The 21,716-nt window shown below is 34.3% G+C and overlaps 1 protein-coding gene across 1 annotated transcript in view; it reads left to right on the forward strand.

Annotated features, from left to right (window-relative positions):
- Positions 1-21,716, forward strand: part of LOC138175717 (voltage-dependent calcium channel subunit alpha-2/delta-1-like) — a 429,557-nt gene that overhangs the window by 278,426 nt on the left and 129,415 nt on the right. Inside the window, exons 5-7 of the mRNA XM_069106216.1 lie at positions 5,745-5,814; positions 7,828-7,878; positions 9,913-10,012. Coding sequence (XP_068962317.1) covers positions 5,745-5,814; positions 7,828-7,878; positions 9,913-10,012 — 221 coding nt within the window. The remainder of the gene's footprint in view (positions 1-5,744; positions 5,815-7,827; positions 7,879-9,912; positions 10,013-21,716) is intronic.

The raw sequence follows: 21,716 nt of genomic DNA on the forward strand, positions 1-21,716 counted from the left end.
TTACCTCTAAAACATATTGAGCAACACCACTATATCAAAATTACACTGTCAGAGCAGCTAGGTGGTGTAGTGAATAGAGCACCGACCCTGGAGTCAAGAGGACCCGAGTTCAAATCCAGCCTCAGACACTTAACACAAAAACTAGCTGTGTGACCTTGGGCAAGTCACTTAACCCCAATTGCCCTCCAAAAAGCAAAAAAAAAAAATCACATTGTCACTGTGTATATTTTATCTGTCCCTGATTTCTACTGAAAAATCGCTATTAATGTATTGGCCATATAAATAATTAAACCTCTGTTTAACTTTCCATCTTTCACTTCCATAATATTCCGCTTAACCAGTCTACTTGCCTATTTTGTCTGCCCCTCCTGCTGACAGACAGTAGCTCTTTTATGTCAAAGAAAATGTTTTATGTGGATTAAGTACCATCTGCTGAATTCACAGCAAATCATTTTGTAGTTGAGTGCTTTATAAATGATGCAACATATAATTGGTAATTATGGAATACATGAGTGTGTGTTTGCTCTTCTGATTATTTGTCTATAAGGAGTTAGAGTGGGATATTAAAGACAAATTAAGGTTAGAATAAAGTTCATTGATAGCCAAGGAGATTTTTATAGTGAATTTCAGCTCACCCTTTTTAAAATGACTCATAGACCTTTTCTGCCCAAAAGACAGAAATCTGGAAATTATGTGATTTATTTAATACTGGTTGGCAAAAAAAGACAAAGCCCTTGAATTGTGAACTATTTAGTTTTGTCATCATTTCAGTTCATTGGTGTTAATACCACAAGTAACCTACTTGGGCTTTTTTAAAATTCTAGTTTTAAAATAAGCTGCACACTCACCTAAATCAATAATCCTTATAGTCCGTGAACACAATTAAAGGGTCCTACAGAAAAAGTATGGCATGTGTTGAAGAAAGTAGAACTGAATTTTGAAGAGAATGTGGATTGGCAATACAATCAGAAAGACATCCTCCACAGTGCAAGGTCCAAATTATACTACAGCAAAGAAATTTGCAAAACTGTCCATTACAGGAAAAAAAATAGATCAGTGAAATAGCAGAGTAAGGCCTAGATTCATATTTATACTGTAGTCTAGTGCTTAATAAAGTATGTGAACTACTGAAAAAAGTACCCTTTATTTGACAATAATAAGTAACCAAAAAAGCATTGTTTACTGTAAGTAAAATAACTTACAGTTCTATGTGGTGAGGCTTTTTAATGGTTTTCTCTGAAGGTGATAGACTGCATGAAAAAGAAAAACTAAGTACTTCTGTAAGGACATGTGAATTATAATAGAACAATTTGAATTATAGCCTCTTAATTTGATACTGTTTAATACTTTATTATTGCCTGCATCTGTCCTGTCAAAATTTTGGCTAGAATTTTCTGGGAAAAGTGACTTGACCATCATCTTGCTCAGACAAATTGTGGTATGTAAATGGAAATTATTATTATTGGGCAATAAGGAAGAATGAATATAAGGTTTTAGAGAAGTAAGAGGAGACTTTATTGAATGATCTATTATAAGGAAAGCATTCAAAGAACAACATACAAAATGAATGCAGTGATAGAAATGAGAAGGCTACAAGAGGAAAAAATAGTTTGTGCTGTAAATAGTAACTACTATATTAAGTTGATTTTTCTTAAGTGCTTTAGGAAACTGCACTGGGGATCAGGAATTATGTGTATGTTAAAGAGTTTCTGCTGGCTCAAACAAAAATATGCCCATAAATATTTTTTTATAAGTTAATAGCACAAAATGATTTTGACATTCTTAGCCATGGTGCTTAAGGAGGTGATTTTGTTAGCAAGTTCTATTATGTTTTATATTTTATTTTCTAACAAGATAGGGTTTGTTGAATTAGAAAAGTACACCTACATATCCTAATCAATAAGAAAACAGGCTTAAAATGGTTAGCTTTTTGGAAGTGGAAATTTGTTAAATGCCTGGCATCACTTGGTATGGTGTAACCAGAGATATCAACTGGAGATTTGTTCCCTTTCCTACCACTTTGGAATTTGCACTAGATAATTGTCAGTCTAATGGATTATTGGAACCAAACAAATGACAATTAAAAGTGCATGTAATATGAACTAGTAAAAGAAGAATCTCTGTACATTTATTTGATATTTCTCTTCTCATAGCAAAAATCTGAAAAATATTTTAGGAAAATGTAGTTATCAATATTTGATCTTATTAATTAGTAATGCAATTAACTTTCATTTCATGTAGAGAGATTCCTAACAAAAGAAAAACATCTTCAATGCATCCTTCATAATTCCCCAAAATCAAATAATTATATGTTGTTTTTTTTTAATTTTTAACTGTGTTAACAAAGGAGAAACTCTAAAATGCTATTTAATGTTAGTCTTGCTATTCCTATGCCTTATTGCATAGCACCTGTCTTTATCTGACTAGAAAACTACCTTCTATAAAAAAAAGTTTAAGTTCAATACCATAGTTCGAGTGGTTAGGAAAATATTGTGGCTTTTGCTTATTGGCAGATGCCATATAAAAGAGAATGCTAACCTTGTAGATTTATCTGTTACTGAGCTAACCATAGTCTCTTTATGACAAAAGGGAAAAGCCAAAAATACTTCTTACAAGTACTTGACTGATAGCCTGGGTTAATCTTCTTCCAATTCTTATAACTCCCAGAACTCCAGTCACCCAAAACTCATCTTTTTAAAAAGTGATTTGAACGTTGAAAGTGGGCATACTCCTTTGTTGTTATTTTTGTAGAATTTTTTTTAATCTGATTGCATCTTTTGGTCAGATTGGTCTTTTGGTTTGTATCACTACCAAATTGATTCCTGGTGTAACTGAGTGAGTGGTTGGAGCCTAGCATAATAAGCAAACATTATTGTCTAATATGATTTCAGCACCTATATAATAGTCAACAACATCCTTCTCTCATTGGAGTTTCATGTTAGGTAAATGGGTGATGTAATTATATTTCCATTTCAACACAAAATAATGATCACTTAAAACCTGTAAAGGCAATATTATGGAACAGCAAATGATTAAAAATAATGACTGGAGAACTAATTTGATTTTTCCCAATAGTGGCCAAGAGACTACATATTAACTTATTTTTTGTGAAAGCTGTGTTAACCCTTTATGGAAATTTCTAAGTTATTGTGCTATAAAAAAAATGCTTTGCTCTTACACATGCTAAAAAGTGCAACCTCCAAAACATTTTCAGTTCTTAAAAAAACACACACAATAGATTTTATTTAGCATAGAAAGTCAAAATTGAAACTCTAATTGACTATTGATTAAGAATCTAGACAGAAATAGCTTGGATGAATGAAATTGATGACAATCTAAAAATCTCATCTTAACCATAATTTTCAAACTCTTCTTTCACTGAACCATTTATCAAAGCTTCAAACCAACTTTCCCCTAGGAGTATAGCCTTGTCCATAGCCAGTAGGAACATGATGAACTTGGACTACATAATCTTAATATGCATAGTGTTTACTGTAATTTAAAATTTAGATTAAGGCTGTTCAATTTTAATACTTCCAAAGAAATATTAAAGTAAGGCAAATCAGCCAGTCACTTGTGTCAACTATAATAATGAGTAGTAACAGAAAACAGCAATTTACCTAAACCTGAAGTTGTTTTTATCCATCAGAGAGTGACAATTAAAAATGAAGACATTCTTTCACAACTTAGTTGCCTATATATTGCAGTGACTGATTTCTTTTTAGGCCTAGAATTTTAAGCATTGGAAATCATGCTTGCAGTGTTATTTCATCTTAATCATCCAATTAAATACAAAGTCTAGGCAAATTCATCTCTAATTCTTTTAATTTATTGAGAAAAAGGGGGGGGAGACAGCATAATTTTTATGCATGACTGATTTTGTCTCTCTTCCCCTTCCCCAAAAAGATTCATTCTTTTAATACTTCAGTCATTCTATGATACTTCCATAGTTGCAGGTCATAACCCATCTACATATTCTCCTCTTGCGTGTGACTCTTGGCCGTGTTATTTTATAGTGCTCCCATTGAGGATCTATCCAGTATACTGGAGGCCTTCCTTTAGGTCATTTTATACCTTATAGGCATCACTCTGGCACTTGGATTTTTGATCCAGTTCAAACTCATCAAGGGGATAACTCCACCTTCTAAACAGTTTTTTATCACACATGTCTTTGATGATATGCCTTGGCCCACATTTTGTGTGTAAGTCACCATTGAAAATATTTTGTAGCCTAGTCCTATCTATCATGTTCCTCCATTGTCTTGGGGTTACACAAAACTGGGATTTCTCATATATCATGATGTTATGAAATTCATAACCATATGGAATTATCAGAGTCATATAAGAATGAGTTGCCTGTGTGAATTCATACCATCAATAAGTAACAACACATGTCAATGTCAGAATCAAATTAGAAGAACTAATGTGGGTGAGATGAATGAACACTGGGAAATTGAAGAGGGTAAAACTATTGACCTTGATTATAACCACCTGCTATAAAAATTAACTGATGTAAAATAGTGGCCATATCAAGTAGTTCAAAAAATCAAAGAAACTACCTTACTCAGAAAACACTTGATTTTGCCAACCAAAAAAATGTGTTCACTAACAGCAATGTCAATTAAAATAAGCATTTTTGTAAGGATGGCCATGGAAGATTATGAGTAATATAACATCATAACTCAGCAAAAAACCTGTAAAGATGAAAGCAAGTTTACAGAAATCTTGTTATGAAAGGTAATTGATTCACTCCCAAAACCATTCAAAGTGCAATTTGATAGTAGGACTACAAATAGACAGAAAATGGAACTGAGGTCTCAACAATTCTATAACTATTTTTTCACTGATTACTTTGGAGCACGCAGATTTGGGCTGTAATACCTCAGTTTCTGGTGTCCTTTATAAAAAAGAAAATAGTAAAAGAGCAATTAAGAAGATGTAATCTTGAATGGTGCCTGGGCCATGGCATTTAAGAGGGCCATGTATGCTTGCAAAGATATCTACTGTTGTCTCACAGCACATCTTAAAGGGGTTCCAGATGGAAAAAGAATTCCCAACAGTCAGTGACAATTCTCAGATATTCCAGTTTGTAAATGATATGAAGAGGATTTTATTAAGTCATAGATTTTACAGGATTAGTCATATATATATATATATATATATATATATATATATATATATATTCTATACCTCATTGTTCATGTTCCCACTATTTATTTTCGTTGAAATTTTCAAGTTGTTAACATTTATGAAATATTCTTGAAGAGAGTAGCAGTTTAATTTCTAAATGACATTCTTATTTTCTGATTCCAAAAAATCATGGTTTAATATGATGGTGTTGGGCTAAAAGATGAATCTCATTTAAAACCATGAGTAAGATAAAAAGAAAACATAGATACTGGTAGTGTAAAATAGTTTTCTTCAATTTCTGGTAGCTGTGTGTGATCATAAAAAATGGCAAGTTTCTTAGGCATCTGGGAAATCAGTCTTTGAGAAGTACCAAGAAAAAGAACCTTGTCTAAATGCTCATTTCGGTTTCATATTAAAGAATTGGTTCTCATTGATTTCCTTTGGTACAGCTTTGTGGTTTTCCTTGAAAGTGAAGAAGTTATTTTCCTTACAAACTCTGCAATAGATATATGGACTTATGCTTTTGAGTCTTTTTTTATGTCTGTCAACAGACAAACTTCCTCTGAAGTGTATGTATTATGTTATTTTAATAATGCATTGTTTCCTTTTTTCAGCTTCTCCATGGGTTGATAAAACTCGAACACCAAACAAAATTGATCTCTATGATGTACGCAGAAGACCATGGTAAGATATCATGAGAGAAAGGAAAAAGAAACAAAGAAATTACCCATTTTATTGAAAAATAGGTTATTTTTTTGTTCCCACCATAAGAGACCATGTAGCATCATGAGAAGAACTTTAGCCCCATAGAATCAGAATGAGATTAACTCAGTTGCCTGCTCTAATACTTAATAATATGACCTACTCTAATTTTACTTCTCTGAGCCTCAGATATATATAATAGGTTAATTATACTCTTTGAAAGAGTTACACTTTAGAAAGAGCTTTAGAAATCTCGAAGCACTATGTACATTCATGTTATTATTACTTTGACACAGAGGCAACATGGTATTGCGTGTAGAAAACTGACCATAAAGTCAGGAAGACCTGGTCAGGGCTTGTCTCTGACATATATTGGCTCTTTGACCTTGGGTAAATCATTCAGATTCTCAACTCTTTAAACATGTCTCCAAGATTGTAATTTAAAGAGAAAGTGCTGATCAGCCTTAATAGATGGAGTTTCCTCACATGGCAGTTCCTAGTACCACTGAAATCATAGGTGCAGACCCTATCCCTACCTGTTAATTTGAAAAACAGCATGGTTATTGAATAAAACATTTGAGTGGCTTTCTAATGTAAGTTTAGTTAAGGCATGATAAATGATGTTCACTAAAGAATATTGGGGTAAAACTAATCATGAGAACTGGGATTGTTAATCCCTTCCATTTGATATTACCGGATGCACTAATTTAAATGATTATATGCAATGCTAGTATTAATGCATTTTAGATCATAGGAATCACCATGGAGATGTCCCACCAGAAAAGAAGGCATTGATATGGGGAGGAAACAGAACACTTCTACCCCTAAATTGCTGAAGCTGATCTCAACCCCCAAAGTCATCCCTTGCCATTTAATTCAATGCAATTCAGCAAGTATATGGTCACTATTTAATGAATGCAACATAGGAAGGACCAAATCAATTATGACAACTGATTATTTTTTTCAACTTTGTGAAAATTAGCTATAATTTTTACTGCCTGTACAAAAGCATATTAAGTACAAAAAAATTACAAGCACATATTATCATTTTACTTAGATATGTAACATGTCATCCTTCTGTCTGTAGTATTTTCAAATGTACTTTACTAATTAATATTACTTGGTCCTTCAAAGTATTCCTAAATTTCAATTCTTCTTTAAAAATGTTATCTTCAGGGTTTTATTTAAATATAATGGAATTTCATGCTGTTGTATGCTTAAGTGGATTTGGAGGATTGACTGGTTCTTCTCATGGTTCATACAAATAAGAAACAAGGGCAGCTAGGTGGCACATATAAAGTACTGGCCCTGGACTCAGGAGAACCTGAGTTTATATCTGGCCTTAGACACTTAACACTTAGTAGCCATGTGACCTTGGGCAAGTCACTTAACCCCAATTGCCCCCTCCAAAAAGCAAAAACAAACAAACAACAACAACAAAAAACAAATAAGGAACAAAAATATCTTGAAAATAAAAACAAATTAAATGGGTACTTCTTTACTGGAGGAATGGCAGCATGAATGCCTCTGTAACCCTGATTTCAGAGTTTCTGAAATCCTCTACCCATGTGAAGAACTTTAGCCATGCACATAATGTGCTTGAGTTATGAAGTATTGACTTGTAAATGTTACTTAAAATGTTAAAGGGGTTTTTAAAAATACCTAGGCATTATTTCATGTATAGTTTTTATTTACTTAATTTTGCATTTTTGTTTTGCTCTCTTCATACAATTCACCTTTTTTGAAAGACATTTTTTTTGTTTTGCCTTTTAATCTCCAGGGCTTACTTAGTACAATGTCTTGCACATAGCAAGCATTTGATAAATGCTTTTCTTCTTAATTGAATTAAAATTAATTTCACTGAATTAAGTTACATAAACTTGAGTGTACAAAGTTAAATGATCAAAGATTATACCTTTTAGTTCAGTCAATAGTCAGTAAAAACTTTCCTACCCAACCTGCTCCCCACTTCATATTTAAAAATTTCCTTTGCAGGTATATCCAAGGAGCTGCATCTCCCAAAGACATGCTTATTCTAGTTGATGTGTGAGTATTTAAATATTTCAAATGTATTTTTTTAAATGAAGATCCTGTTCCTAGTGTATCAGAGGGCTGAAAAATGGTAGATTGAAAAAAAATCCAGCATTTAGAGTAATTTTTAAGGTCACAGAGGGAAGGAGTACATACTGTAAAAAAAAAAAATACCCTACAGGGAGTTGAAAGAATTTGCTTTAGAATCAGACTATGGTATATGGCTTAGAGGTAAGCTTTCTCTAAGCTACAATTGCCTTTTTCGATTTTCATTCTACATCTTGAGTAACTCTGTTATGTAAGTATTTTTTGAAACAGGGGGAATGTGTTTTAGTGCAGATATATATGGAGCCATATATCTTGCTTCAACTACTTATAAAAGAAACCTGAAATACCATAAACTACAATCTTGCATAAGTTCATGTGTTTAGATTTTATTGCATAAATTGTCAAATGTTAAATGCTGAGAATTTCATAAAACAAAGAAATAAAATTCAGAAGCTAGGGGATTTTTATATGTGACCTCATCAGGGCAATTAAGGTAATTGAAGCTTATGAAATATTGAAGATTTTTTTGTTTGGTTTTTTTTGTTTTTCATCATTCTATGAAGTAGAATAGTCAGAATTTTCATAAAACCATCTCTCTTACAGTAGAAACTTGCTTTATCCCAAGAACATTAAAGGATCAGGAAAATGAGTTTGAAAAACTCCAAATTAATTTACCTTGGAGAAAAAGGGATCTATTCCTAGGTCATTTTGCCTCATTAGAAGAGATAGTATTTGATGTTATAAATGCAGTCAAATGGCACATACCTATACCTAGTTTTGTGAACATGTGTAATTCTCCCCAACTTAAATTTTGCCCTGAAGCAAACTAGTTCAGTTTATCTCTCTAAAAGCATATAAACCAGACGGAGAAAGATAAGGGAAAGTAATGAATAAGGGGAAAAAATGCTAAAGTGTGAATTTTCAAGGTATCTTGTGAAATTGAAATAAAGATATGTTATTTTGGATAAATTGTTCTTTTCATTCCATCAGTATCCTAGTTCAGGTTGTTTTAAACAATATTGACTACTCTTTGAGAGTAAACTTGAATGCTGGTGAAATATATTCTCTCTGGAGAGAATGGTTTTAGAAATGCATTTGTATTAGATTTAGAGTAATCAACTACAGGACTAGTTACTGAATTCAGTTGTCCAAAGAAAGAAATTGCATGAAAAATACATAGTAGTGGTACTACAACTGTGTCGTCTGGGAACTAAATACTGTGGCTCAGGTTGTTGGGCAGTGTTGAGAGGGAATAATATTTCAGGGAAGACTGCATTTGGATAGCCATCGAATGGCCATGGGAAAGGGCAGGAGAAAAGAGCCAGTAAAGAAAATAAAGATGAAGTATTCAGAGTGACAGGAGGTCAATCACTAAAGTAAAATGTCACGGAAACCAGGGAGGATCAAGTCAGAAAAGAGGATCTATCAGAGAGTAAGTTACATTCTATATTGTGCTCATGTTTTATTCAGAATTTCTCATACTATACAATCTGAGTGGTAGTTTAAAATGACAATGTAAACTGGTGTTTTCAGGGGAAAGAAGTAGTTATATTATCAAGGTAAATGAGAGCTGTTAGTAATTCGCAATTGTTAAAAATAATTCTAAGAAACAGAATTAAGGTAAACATACTTTCTCAAAGAAGTTGCTTGAATTAACATCGCTATATGTGCATACATAAATATGCGATATATATAAAACAGTTATAAGCTGTAATGAATCCCAGCATCTCTATTTGATGTATAGTTTGGGAAACAGCATTTGGAAATTTAAAAATATCCTTGTGTTCTAATTTATTTTATGTAGAATAAAAAGGTAAGTAAAAATTAGTTTCCTTGTTAACATTTGTCTTTCCATTAAATGTTTTACAATTACTTTTTAGAAACGTTGAATAATTATGAGAATATTTTTTAAACTTCTTGAATTTAAACTTCTGAAATTATAGATTTGATTTAATATCTGTTTTTAATAACATTCATGAAGTTGTTCACATGTTTGTTTAGGAGTGGAAGTGTCAGTGGATTGACTCTGAGGCTGATTCGTACTTCCGTCTCTGAAATGTTGGAAACCCTTTCTGATGATGATTTTGTGAATGTAGCTTCAGTGAGTATCAACTGATTACTTTTTCCTCCATTAAAAAAATGGTTTCTACTTATATCAACTATGGCAATGGCTAACTCAGAATATATAATATTGTTTTACCACACATACATCCAAACATTTTTTGACTCCTTGCCAGTGATTTCTCCCAATGTAACTTTTCTGTTCTATCATACTAAGTATCCTTATCAGATTTCTATGGGTCTTTATAGTTTATAGCTTTTTAAGATAGATAAAGCTTAAGCTTTTAATAGAAATATTGAGTGCTCAGAAGAAATCGCATAAATGTCGATACCCTAACCCATGTATAATCTCACGTCCAGTAGTACTCATATTCTTATACCCAAGTACTACTAGTGCCCTTCCACCTATATTCAAAATATCTCTGCTCAGAGGGATCACTGGTAGTACTGTAGCTATTTTCATTTTCACTTTTATTTTTAGCATATTATATATTTCCATGAAGACTGGCACTTAAAATGTACAATTTAGTCCATTCACACAAGGGATAATGTACATTCCAATACTCTGATTTTTTTTTTCAAAAATTCAATGTAGATGATTCTGTTTTAGGATTCTTGTAGAGGACATTGTTAAACTGTATAACTTCTAGGGTCCCATTAATATTTAAATCCCATAATTTGCTGTTACTCCTTAGCAAAAGGGGAGAAGGGGCAGTTAGAAGGATAGATAAAGGGTGATGCCTGACAAACTTTGTCCTTTATGGATTTGTATTGATGTAGAGTTTTTGTTGATGACGGGTGTTCCTCTGAAAATGGATATGACTACAAAAATATAGGGAGCAGATGGAAGGAAAATGCTGAGAAAAACTGAAATATTTTACTCCTGTGCTAATTTTCTCTAGAACATTCTAGTAACAAGAAAAGATCACATAAAATATATATACTTCTTGATTCAATTAGGTAAAAGTGCAAGCTAAAAGTCCTAAATTAATCTTTTGCTGATAATACTTGCTCAGAAAGTTAAGAGGTAGTTAAAACTCAATTTTTTGTCTCTGAAAAGAAATTGTTGGGGTGACTAGAGAGTGCAGTGAGTAAAACGCCGGCACTGGAGTCAGGAGGACCCTAGTTCGGTTCCGGCCTCAGACACTTAACACCCACACACCAAAAAAAAAAAAAAAACTAGCTGTATATAACCTTGGGTGAGTTACTTAACCCCAATTGCCCTCCAAAAAGAAAAAAAAAAGAAAAGAAATTGTTTAATTTGAATTATATGATAACACACATCACTGTGCCACATTAAGGTTTATAAAGTGCTTCATTTAGAAAAAAAACCTTAAGATCTAAGTAATACATATATTCCCCTCTTCAGAAGAGGAATGTATGGTTTATAGAGGGCAGGTCACTTGCTCAGAATCTCATGCATTTTAGATGTTTGGAAGCTGGATTCAAATCTAGGATGTACAACATTTGTGTGTGTGTGCATGTGTATGCGTGCACTGCGATGTCAGATTTTGCTATTGAAATTGCTGTTGTTTCTTCCTTCTTTCTGGAAGAGGACCGATGACATCATGAGGGTGATATCCTGACTTTCAAATAAATTGGATTTAAGTGAGGCAGAGCCGAGCAGAGTCATTAGCCTCACTCTCTCCTCTAGAGTCATTGAAGTCCAGTGGCAAAACAAAAGTCAAGATGACTGGCAGTGGTCCAGCCCTGTTGAAATAGGTGTTAACTAGGAAGTGGTATCAAACTCAAGTAGAAATCAGAGCCACTAGTCCATACATAGAGATCGCTGTGAGCCACACGTTGGCTTAGAAAATCACATATGGACATGATCCCTATGCTTTATTTCATTAAATACTTCCACAACACATTTTAATTTGGTTCTGGCTGCACTCAGGAATGTTTCAGGAAATGTGTTTGACTCTCCTGAACTAGAGGAAATATTTCTGTTTGAAATAGTAGTATACTAGAGAAGACTGTCTATTACTGAGTTAGATGTTAGATATCCCTAATGTGGCCTCTTCATCATGTCCCAAAAGTGTTAGTATAGTTTTAAGCTATTTAAGTTTTTAAGTTTAAAACTGCTCTAGGACTTTTGGGACAACCTGTTTATAAAATGAACCATCTCTTATGCTAGTAGATACTGTATGAAGTGAGAAGTCAGTCTATGATATTAACAGAGATCATTTAATTTCCAAAATCATGTTGTAGTTAGACTATAGGAAAAAAAGGTCTGAATAAAACTATCCAAAAAATTTAAACAATCTTAATGCTTATTATTATTAATTCTTATTTTGTTGCTAATGCAAATAGCAGTTCACATTTATATCACTCTTTAAGATGGTTCTTAACCTGAGTTCTGTGAACATTATTATTATGTAGTGGCTGTTATCATCGTTGTAATTGGATTTAAATGCAATTTGTTTCTCTTGTAGTATATATTTTATGCTTTTAACATAATTCTGAGGAGTCCATAGGCTTCACTGAATTATAAAAGGGATCCATCCCATAAACTCTCAAACGCTCTCTCTTTCTCCTTCTGTCTCTCTGTCTCTCTGTCTCTGTCTCTCTGTCTCTCTGTCTCTCTCTCTGTCTCTCTCTCTGTCTCTCTCTCTGTCTCTGTCTCTGTCTCTCTCTGTCTCTCTCTATCTCTCTCTCTCTGTCTCTCTCTCTCTCTCTCTCTCTCTCTCTCTCTCTCTCTTTCTCTCTCTGTCTCTCTCTCTCTGTCTCTCTCTGTCTCTCTCTCTCTCTGTCTCTCTCTCTCTCTCTCACACACACACACACACACACACACACACACACACATATTTTTGGGGGTAAGGTTTTTCACCAGAACCCAGAATAGAATGTAAACAGAGCTGACTCTGAAGTCACAGGACCTGGGTTCAGATGCCAGATCTGCCACTTACCATGTGTATAACCCTGGGCAACTCAATTAACTTCTCAAGGAAGGGGTTGGGCTAGGTGACCTCTAATGTATCACCCAGCTCTAATTCTCTTATTTTAAATGCTATGCGGGGAGTCAAGCATTATTAATTTATCAATTCTTAAGGTCTGAGCAACCTCTTGAAAACCTCTCTGACGAAATTATAGAGTTGCTTTGGATGAAAAACTAACCACCATGCACCAGAGCATAGACAAAATCGGATATCAGACCCAGGTTTGAAAGCCTCTCTAGCTTGAGTAGGATCCTAAATGCCAGACCTGGTCATCCATGGAACATAGTCTTGGCAAACTCAAGGTCACCTCCACACCAATCAATCCATCAACAAGCATGTATTGAACACCTACTAAGTGCCAGGCCCAGTTAGTCGCTGGTGATACAAAGGCAAAATTGAAGAATTCCATACTGTGAAGAGCTTTTGCAGTAGCAGAGGGGCAGTATATTTAGTGGGAAAAAATAGACTAAAATTGGGGTGTGAATGCTATCTTTATTATTCATTATCCCTGTGACCTTAGTAAAGTTCTTTCTATCTGGGTCTCACTTTTTGTCATCTTTCAAATGAGGGGAAGTAGAATGGGTAACATTGAAGGTTCTCTTCATTATGATCATTATTTTTCACATTTTACAGATGAGGAAGTGGAGGTTTAAAGATGCTAAAGGACCATCCCGCACAATAGCTAGTAATTCATTCTTGTTCCACATTTCCCCAGTAAAAGTCAGGCAGCTTTAGAGACAAAGAATAATGGGATTTGTAATGACATAAAAGCTGTTGTTTTTCTCCAAAATGTAGTTTTAAGAGGAAAAAAGTTTTACCGAAAATAGAAATCAGTAACACAACTGTTTGACATTTCCTGGAGTTTTCCTTAATTAAATGAAAGAACTGTTCATCAGTAAGATATACTCAACTTTATTTATTTTCTGACAGTTTTTAAAGCCTTAACACTTGACTTTCCTTGATTATTTGATTTAGTTTGACTGTGTCTATTGAAAATGAACAAATGTATTTAATTCGTTACTTGCAGAAGTGAGAATTCATCTGATTTGGGATACTTCAACAGCTCTTGCAAATTAAAATAATGTGTTTTCCTATTCATTATTTATGAATAATTTCCTAAATCTATAGGATGTTATCTCTAGAATGATTGAAATTCTTTTGAAAAGTTTTTTTTTTTTGCTTTGGAGTTATTAAAGTATTTGTAATTTAGTTTTTTTTTCTTTTTGTATGCAAAAGGAGATTGGGGAGAACCACCCTAAATTGTAAAGGCACAATGTGGAGTTATTAGGAATAAACAGATTAAAAAGTCACCTGTGTATGAATTCTTTACCTCTTGTAGATCTTGCTCTCCAGTGTATATTCTGAGAGTAGCAGGATGGAGCAGAAGAGAATTTTTTTTTGTTCAGTTATGAGTTAGACTTTTTCATCTCTGCAATATGACAACTCTGATATTCTCTGATTCTGAGTCAGTAATCAAGAAACCATCATTATGGCGCTGCCATTCAACTAAGCAAAGTGTCATTCCTTTTTTTTTTTTTTTGCTCATGTTAAATACGGGGCTCACTATAGCACTAAAATAACCACCAATTTATTTGCAAAGGCTTAACCAATATCAAGGTAACCTATTCGGCTGTCATGGCTTTTTTTACTGACACTTTCTTTGTCTCACCACCATATATCACTGCTTTGGAATTGATGTGGATTCATGTATTTAAACAAACACAACAAAAAAATGTGATTCTTTTTATATTTGCTTTTGACTTACTTTATTTTGAATTTTAAAAATTAATCCATAGGCCACCCCATGTAACATTCTTTGTTTTAATTGGGAATTACAGTAGACTAAAGCTTTTAAAGACATTGAAGAAACATTTGAAATCCTTTTAAAAGAAAGGTAAAGCATTGTCTCTAGCAAAGAATTCTGGATGTTTTTACATTTGGGCATGTTCTAAGTCCCATTGTCTAATGATCACAGAATAGAATTTTATGAAACTGGAAATTTAAAACTCAAGGTTGTAAGATGTGATTTTGCCTATTCCCCCCAGAATTTGGTTGTGCCAGGAAACTAACAATAGGGCTTAAAGTTCTTCATACTGCAGCAGTGCCTGGTAATGAGGGGCTGAATTAACCTGAGGGTTTTTCTTCCACTTAGCTCTAGCAACACGCTGTCCCGCAAAGCCCTCATGTATAGCTCTTCACACTCACACCTGAGATGTAGGGATTTAAGCTCCTGTCAATCATCCCTAAGAAGTGACAGTACAATTTAATCAGTCATATAAAAGCTCACCCAGAGATCCTTATGAACCATAGGCAGAAATACCAATTGGCTACTTGCTTCTGGTTTTATATTTTTAAATTTCTTATTTATTCTAAGGAGAATGATTGCCATGCTCTACGTGAACCCCCTAAGTGCTGTCGGGGTTACCGCTCGATCATTCTCCTCCCAGATATGCTTTTCTGCTGTCTTCAGGGCTGTGCTTTGTTGCCGAAAGAAAGCCTGCTGTTCGAGAAAGCTTAAATGTAAGAGTAATATAGCTGTTTTTCCACTAATCCAGTTATATGCTTTGATGGCAGTAAATGGAAGATGATAGGGGCAGCAATTCAATCCCAGCATGCTCTGATTTACAGACTAGGTTTCAAATGTTGACACGGGGAGTGTAATTTGTTTATGATTGTGCATAGGCTGGGGGTTTAGGAGAGCTCTCTCACAAACCTGTGGAAGATGAAAGGCAAATACTAACTTGTTAAAACCACTATGTTAAAGGTCAGCACTGTAGGGCTTTTTAGTCATTCATTCTAATATTATACAACATCTGAAAAAAAAACAATAAAATCATGGATTTCTTGCCTAGAAAATAAATGTGAAATATCATGGCCTCTCTAGGTATTTTAGAAGCAACTTTGTGCTATGGAATTTGGATGTCACTGCAATATACAACCTCTAAAGTCTGCCTGGAAATAGTGGCAGATGAAAAATGTTATATCCATAATGTCATAGAAAATATTGTTGATATCTTAGAATGAAACTGCCTTTACAACAGTGTCCCCCATTATTTCCCCTGATGCCAGGCTACTAAACAACAGCTACGACAGTGACAAGTCAAAGATGCTACTTTTTTTAATTATACTTTGAAAAAAAGAAAAGAAATATACCCCCCCCCCATAAATTAGTAGGCCAAAGCCCAGTTATTCATAGTACAAAGTTGTGGAATAAATTAAGAATAAATAAATGGTAAAATGTATTGGGGCCCTATGTATCCCTAAAGAGAGTCCCTTCTCCAGCTCTGATTACCTTCCTTTGACACTCCCACTTGAGAGCCAGGGTAAGAAAAAGAGACATCCTTGTTTCAAGGTCTTTTGTAGACCAGTCAGCCTGACCCAAGCATATCCATGTGTTTATCTAAAAATGCATTATTTTGCTTTGTAAGAGACTACATCTGTTGATAAAATTATAGATTCCTATCGTGTGTACATAAAAAATTATCTAGTGACATGAGGTGGTTTCCCCTATTTTAAATATAAAATAAACATCAAAAAGTAGCAATGATACAGCCAGAAGAGTCCATTGATGTTTTTCTACCTTTCTAAGCCCAAACTTCCAATCTACTTAAAAGCAGAAAATATATTTTTTAAAGACTCACCTACTCCTATACGGTTCCTTTTTTCACCTCCTAGTCATTGCATCAGCTGTTGCCTGCTTGAGTGGCAAACTACTAAAAAAGCTATCTTGGTATAGCTCCTCCAACTTCCTTCCATTTCAGTTTTCTTCCTAAAACATGGTTGACCAGTTCATAGAATCTCAGAGTAGAAAATAACCTCAGACGATGTCTAGTCCAATATGTACACACAAGTCCTCTCAACAGTATCCCTGCCAAGATGCTATCCAGCTCTTGCTTTATAGGATGACTCTGGCTTTGATGAAGAGAGGAAAAGAATGTTGTTAAGTCATTTTTAGTCATGTCCAAATCTTCGGGACCCCAATGGGGTTTTCTTGGCAAAGATATTGGAGTGGTTTGCCATTTCCTTCTCTGGTGCATAGTGCCTGTATGAAGACAAAGTTTCAAACACACAAGAAACCTAAGACGAATTCCGGTAAAATCAAGAGTCAGATTTCACTCCTAAGTATAAAAATAGATTAATGCTCAGAAGAAGGTGAATAGGTAACATGAGCAGAAAAGATCTTAGGATCAGAGTAAACTAAAGAGTCAGCAGCAAACAAGAGCCATTCTTAGGTCTCCTAGTGATGTTACCATTCATAAGACCATAGATTTAGAAGGAACTTTAGAGATCGTTTGGTCCAACCTCCTAGTTTTTCAGATGAGGAAGCTGAGGCTGAGGGAAGTAAAATGACTTGCCCATGATCACATGGCTCATAATTTTGTCAGGATTCAAACTCAGATCTTCCTGACTCTAAGCCCAGTGCTTTATTCACGTTGTCATAAGAAGATGACTTTCAGTAATTTTCTCATTAAAGATAATTATACAAATTAAAGATTATCCTCAGTAAATATCAATTCCAAATTACTTAAAATTTCACAATTATACACATGATTAAGGAGTGTAGGTTTACAAGGTCAATACTATTCCCAACCTGCCCCTTGTTAACTCTGCAGCCTGTCCAGAAGACTTTTAAATAAAAATAATTAATTGCTCTTACTATCACCCTAAGGAAGGAATGAAAAACAAATGCAAAACTTTTTTTTTTATTTTTTCTTTCCAGTTTGTTTTTTTAATTCAATGGAGAAGCATTCGGGGGGCGGGGGGGGCGGGGGGCGGGTAGGTTGGTGGAAGAAGCTTTGACAAGCTAGATAATCTCTCTAGCTCATCCTGAAGCATTCTTCACAATGTAAGTGCAGTACTTTCTTTGAAGCATGTAGAAATAGATTCTCCAGGATATTAAGCACATGTTGTTGTGCATCCTTCATTCTTGAAGAAGACCAATAGTGTCAGGAGGGTGATGTTATGACTTGTAAGTGAATTGGATTTGGTCCAGGCACACATGCATTGAAATTTCAGTGCCAACACTTTCCAAATGCTTTGTGGCTAATTATTGTCTTACACCATATTCTTTCCTTACGATTGTACAGATAAGTAAGAGTTGATGAGTACTGACACAAGTCAGATTATTTAAAAAAAATGGTTTCTTCTAGTGAGCCTGCCCAACTTGGAACCATCTCATATCGGATTTTGAAAGGAGAATGGCAATATAACTGAAGTTACCCAGAGAGATCTTCTTTCTCACCTTAAATATTGTCGTTTTGGGATTGAGTCAATTTTTATTCTTTTAAAAATTATACAATATTATAAGCTATGATGAAAAGAATAAATTAAATGGACTGTGATGGCAGAGTAAAGGAATAGGGAATATTTAAGTTAAAGAAGAAATGGTTAGATGGTAACTTAATGACTTTCCAAATATATAACAAAGAAGGTTTAGTAGGTAGGTGTTGACAAGCATGGTAAATATTTTTACTTGAAGTACAGGGTACACTAAAGATATTTTCACAGTACTTAGGAATTAAATATATGGGAAATTGTAGAAATCTCTAACATATTCACAATAGATTATGAGAGAATGGAAATACTCTTATAGTCTATAATGGTGGTGGGGTTTCTGATCATTTATCCTAAAAAATCTCAATCCTGTCTGTGAAGTACAATTTACTACCTTGAATTATCATCTTAAATTGACTTGACATGTCATCAGTACCCTGTGCATTTACATGTAGACAGGCCATCAGTGTTTTACTGGCCCTCTTTTTGGAAAATTTCCTATACACACACACACACACACACATATATTCCATGTATATGTGTATATATATATTCCATGTATATGTGTATATATATATATATATTCCATGTATATGTATATATACATATGTGTGTATATATATACCTGAATGTTTATTTGCCCTGATATCCTTCCTGTGCCATACCCACCACCTCTTTGGTACCAGGTTTACTGGATCTACATAGACAATTTTCCCTCTCCCCCTCCATTTCAGTTTAAAACCTTCCTCATCAGATTTGCACATGTCTAAGCAAATAGGATTTTATCAACGTTTATTAGATCTACTCCATCTCTGGTTAAGAGCTTATCATTACTATGTCTTAATACTCAGTCAAAAAATCCAAATCACATTTTCAAGTGGCTCTTAAAGACATATTCCACTCCCTATATAATCAACATTCTCTTCTGAACTGTATGTCATAAATGTCTCTGGTTTTGTGCCAAAGACTTCATCATCCACTAAAGGATATCTTGATTCTTCTTCTCCATTGCACAAACCTTCCCAATACATTATCTCTCCTCTCTGGTCATGAAAGGTATCCCACATATTAAATTTGATCAATTTACCTGGAGCCTTGATACCATCCCCTCCTGTACTGTGTTCCAGTAATAATTCCTTCTTCTTTCAAACATCTTGAATTTCTTACCTTCCACTACCTCTTTCCATTTTCCTATAACTACACATCAGGTTTTGGGGGAGAGGTTGCTATGGGAAGATTAAAGAGGGATAAAACAGCTTGGAATAGCCTGTGTGGGACAATTAGGGAACTGGCAAAGGATTACCTTGCTAAGGGCCAAATCAATCAAGCAATAAAAAAATTATTAAATGCCTCCTATGTGCCAAGCACTGTGCTGAATGCACAGATTTTGCTATTAGTACAAATTGAGATAATGGAATAAAATTTTGTATTGGACCCAATCAGCACAGTTTTCTTATTTTTATCCTATTTTATGTGGCAGCATGTAAATAGGAAAGAAGGAGGCAAATGCTGGGAGGAATCCATGGTTGGGCTTTGAAAAGTGTTAGCAGTAATAAGACCAGGGGATAAGGGATTTGAATGTGTAGGATAATGTAGAGTTGAACTGACTGACCAAGAGAATGAGATAAGGATGGGAAAGGAAAGTAGACAGTAAAAATAGCCGAAGAAGGAACTGAAAGGTGAAAGTCATGGTGAAGACAAAGAACAGATTTAGATGTCATAAGACAAACAGAAAAATGGAATAATGCAAAATTACGATCAGATAAAGAAATGTTAATTCCATCTCTTCTTGGCATCCTAATATTGGTCTGTCCTTGACCCTTTACTTGCTCTTTTAACAATCTCATTTACTCCATGATTTCAATTACCACCTTTATGTAAAATGACTCCCAAATTGCTATTTTCCAGCTTTGAAGTCTCTTCATTGCTCCTGACCCTGAATTCCAACTGGTTTATGGATATTTCTACTTGGGTTTTTCATCACTGCCTCAGTTTGAGCCAAGCTTATTTTTTCTCCCAAAACCCACTATTCGTAACTTTATTCATCCATTCTCTTCCATTTCCCCATCCTATTTGAAATTTTGGTGTTATTTTGTTGTTGTTGTTATTATTATTATTTTTCACTTGCCTTTACTAACCATACATATCAGTTAGTTACCAAGGCCTTCTTTCTAGTGAGTTTAGTATCTCAACATGACTCAAGTTTGCCCCTTCCCCAAGAACACCATGTAGTCTAAGTTCTTATTACCACCCACCCATAGTCCTTCCATAGCCTTATAATAGGTCTAGCTGCCTCCACTCTCTCTTTCCTATAGTACATACCTTTCTTGTGCCTCTGCTAGAATATTTTTTTCTTATGCACTGTTCTCATCATGTCCCTACTCTGCTCAGAAGTCTTGGTGCAATATACTCCAGTCAAATTGTACCAGTCTCTGACAACTGCATATGCCCTTTGATTTCCCACCTCAGTGCCTTTGTCCACACACTTCCCTCTTCCTGAAACCTAGTCTCTCTCTTCTCTTTCCCTCTTGAATTACTCCTTTGTGTTTATTTACTAACTTGATTTATTATTATTTTGTTTTGCAAAATTTGCATATTAGAAATGATATTCCATCGTGCTTTTTTTTTTCCTACTTTTCTGACTAAATCTTCTCAGTATTTTTTGCAGGATCATCACCCATTCTTGCTGCTTATTCATGAGTCTACACCAAGGCTCTGATTTGGAATTTCTCTGCTTTCCTCTTTATACTGTGTCTTGATAACATCAATAGCTCCAATGCATTCCTCTATAAGATCTTTGCAGATGCATCCAGAATCTCTTATATCTAGCCCTTAATTTTCTTTAAAGCTTTAGTTCTACTTGCTGGTCTCTAGATAAAACTTTCATTTTCCACATCTGTATTTTTGGACAGGTTGTCCTGGATGCTTGCCCTCCTCATTTCTTCCCCTGTGTATCATTAATTCCACTCAATGCTTAGCTTGTGTCCTTTCCTACATGAGGCCTTTGCCAGTTTCCCTAGTTGTTAGTGCTCTCTCCATCCCACAGAAATTTTGATATGCATTTTTTATATGTACCTATCTGCATTTGTTTTGTTGCCGAAATGAACAAAACTCCTTGAGGTAGAAAACTTAATTTTTGTCTTTATATCCCTAGTATTTAGCTGGAAAACAGCATACAATTATTGAATTCATTTGAATTTAATCTGGTCAGGATTGAATCCCATCCTCTTTAATGATTTTTGCCAATTTGATGAGTGTGAATTAGTACTTCAGGGTATTTTAACTTTTCTCTCTTTGATTATTATTAAGGATGAGTATACCTTCAAGTAATTAGTATTTCCTCTTTTTGAGGAATATGCCCTTCCTTTGGTCACTTATCCATTGTAGCCTAAAAGTTATCTTTGCATATTTTTAGTAGTTGCTTGTGTTTTGGATGTCAAATTTTAATCCAATGTATTTATCATAAATTATTTTTCTACTATATTTTGTTGAGAAGATTTTTAATTTTAATGAAATCAACCATTTCTATCT

Source organism: Petaurus breviceps, unplaced genomic scaffold (genome assembly GCF_028583685.1).
Source record: "Petaurus breviceps papuanus isolate PSGF00001 unplaced genomic scaffold, PetGlider_PUasm1.0 79, whole genome shotgun sequence".
Taxonomy (NCBI): domain Eukaryota; kingdom Metazoa; phylum Chordata; class Mammalia; order Diprotodontia; family Petauridae; genus Petaurus; species Petaurus breviceps.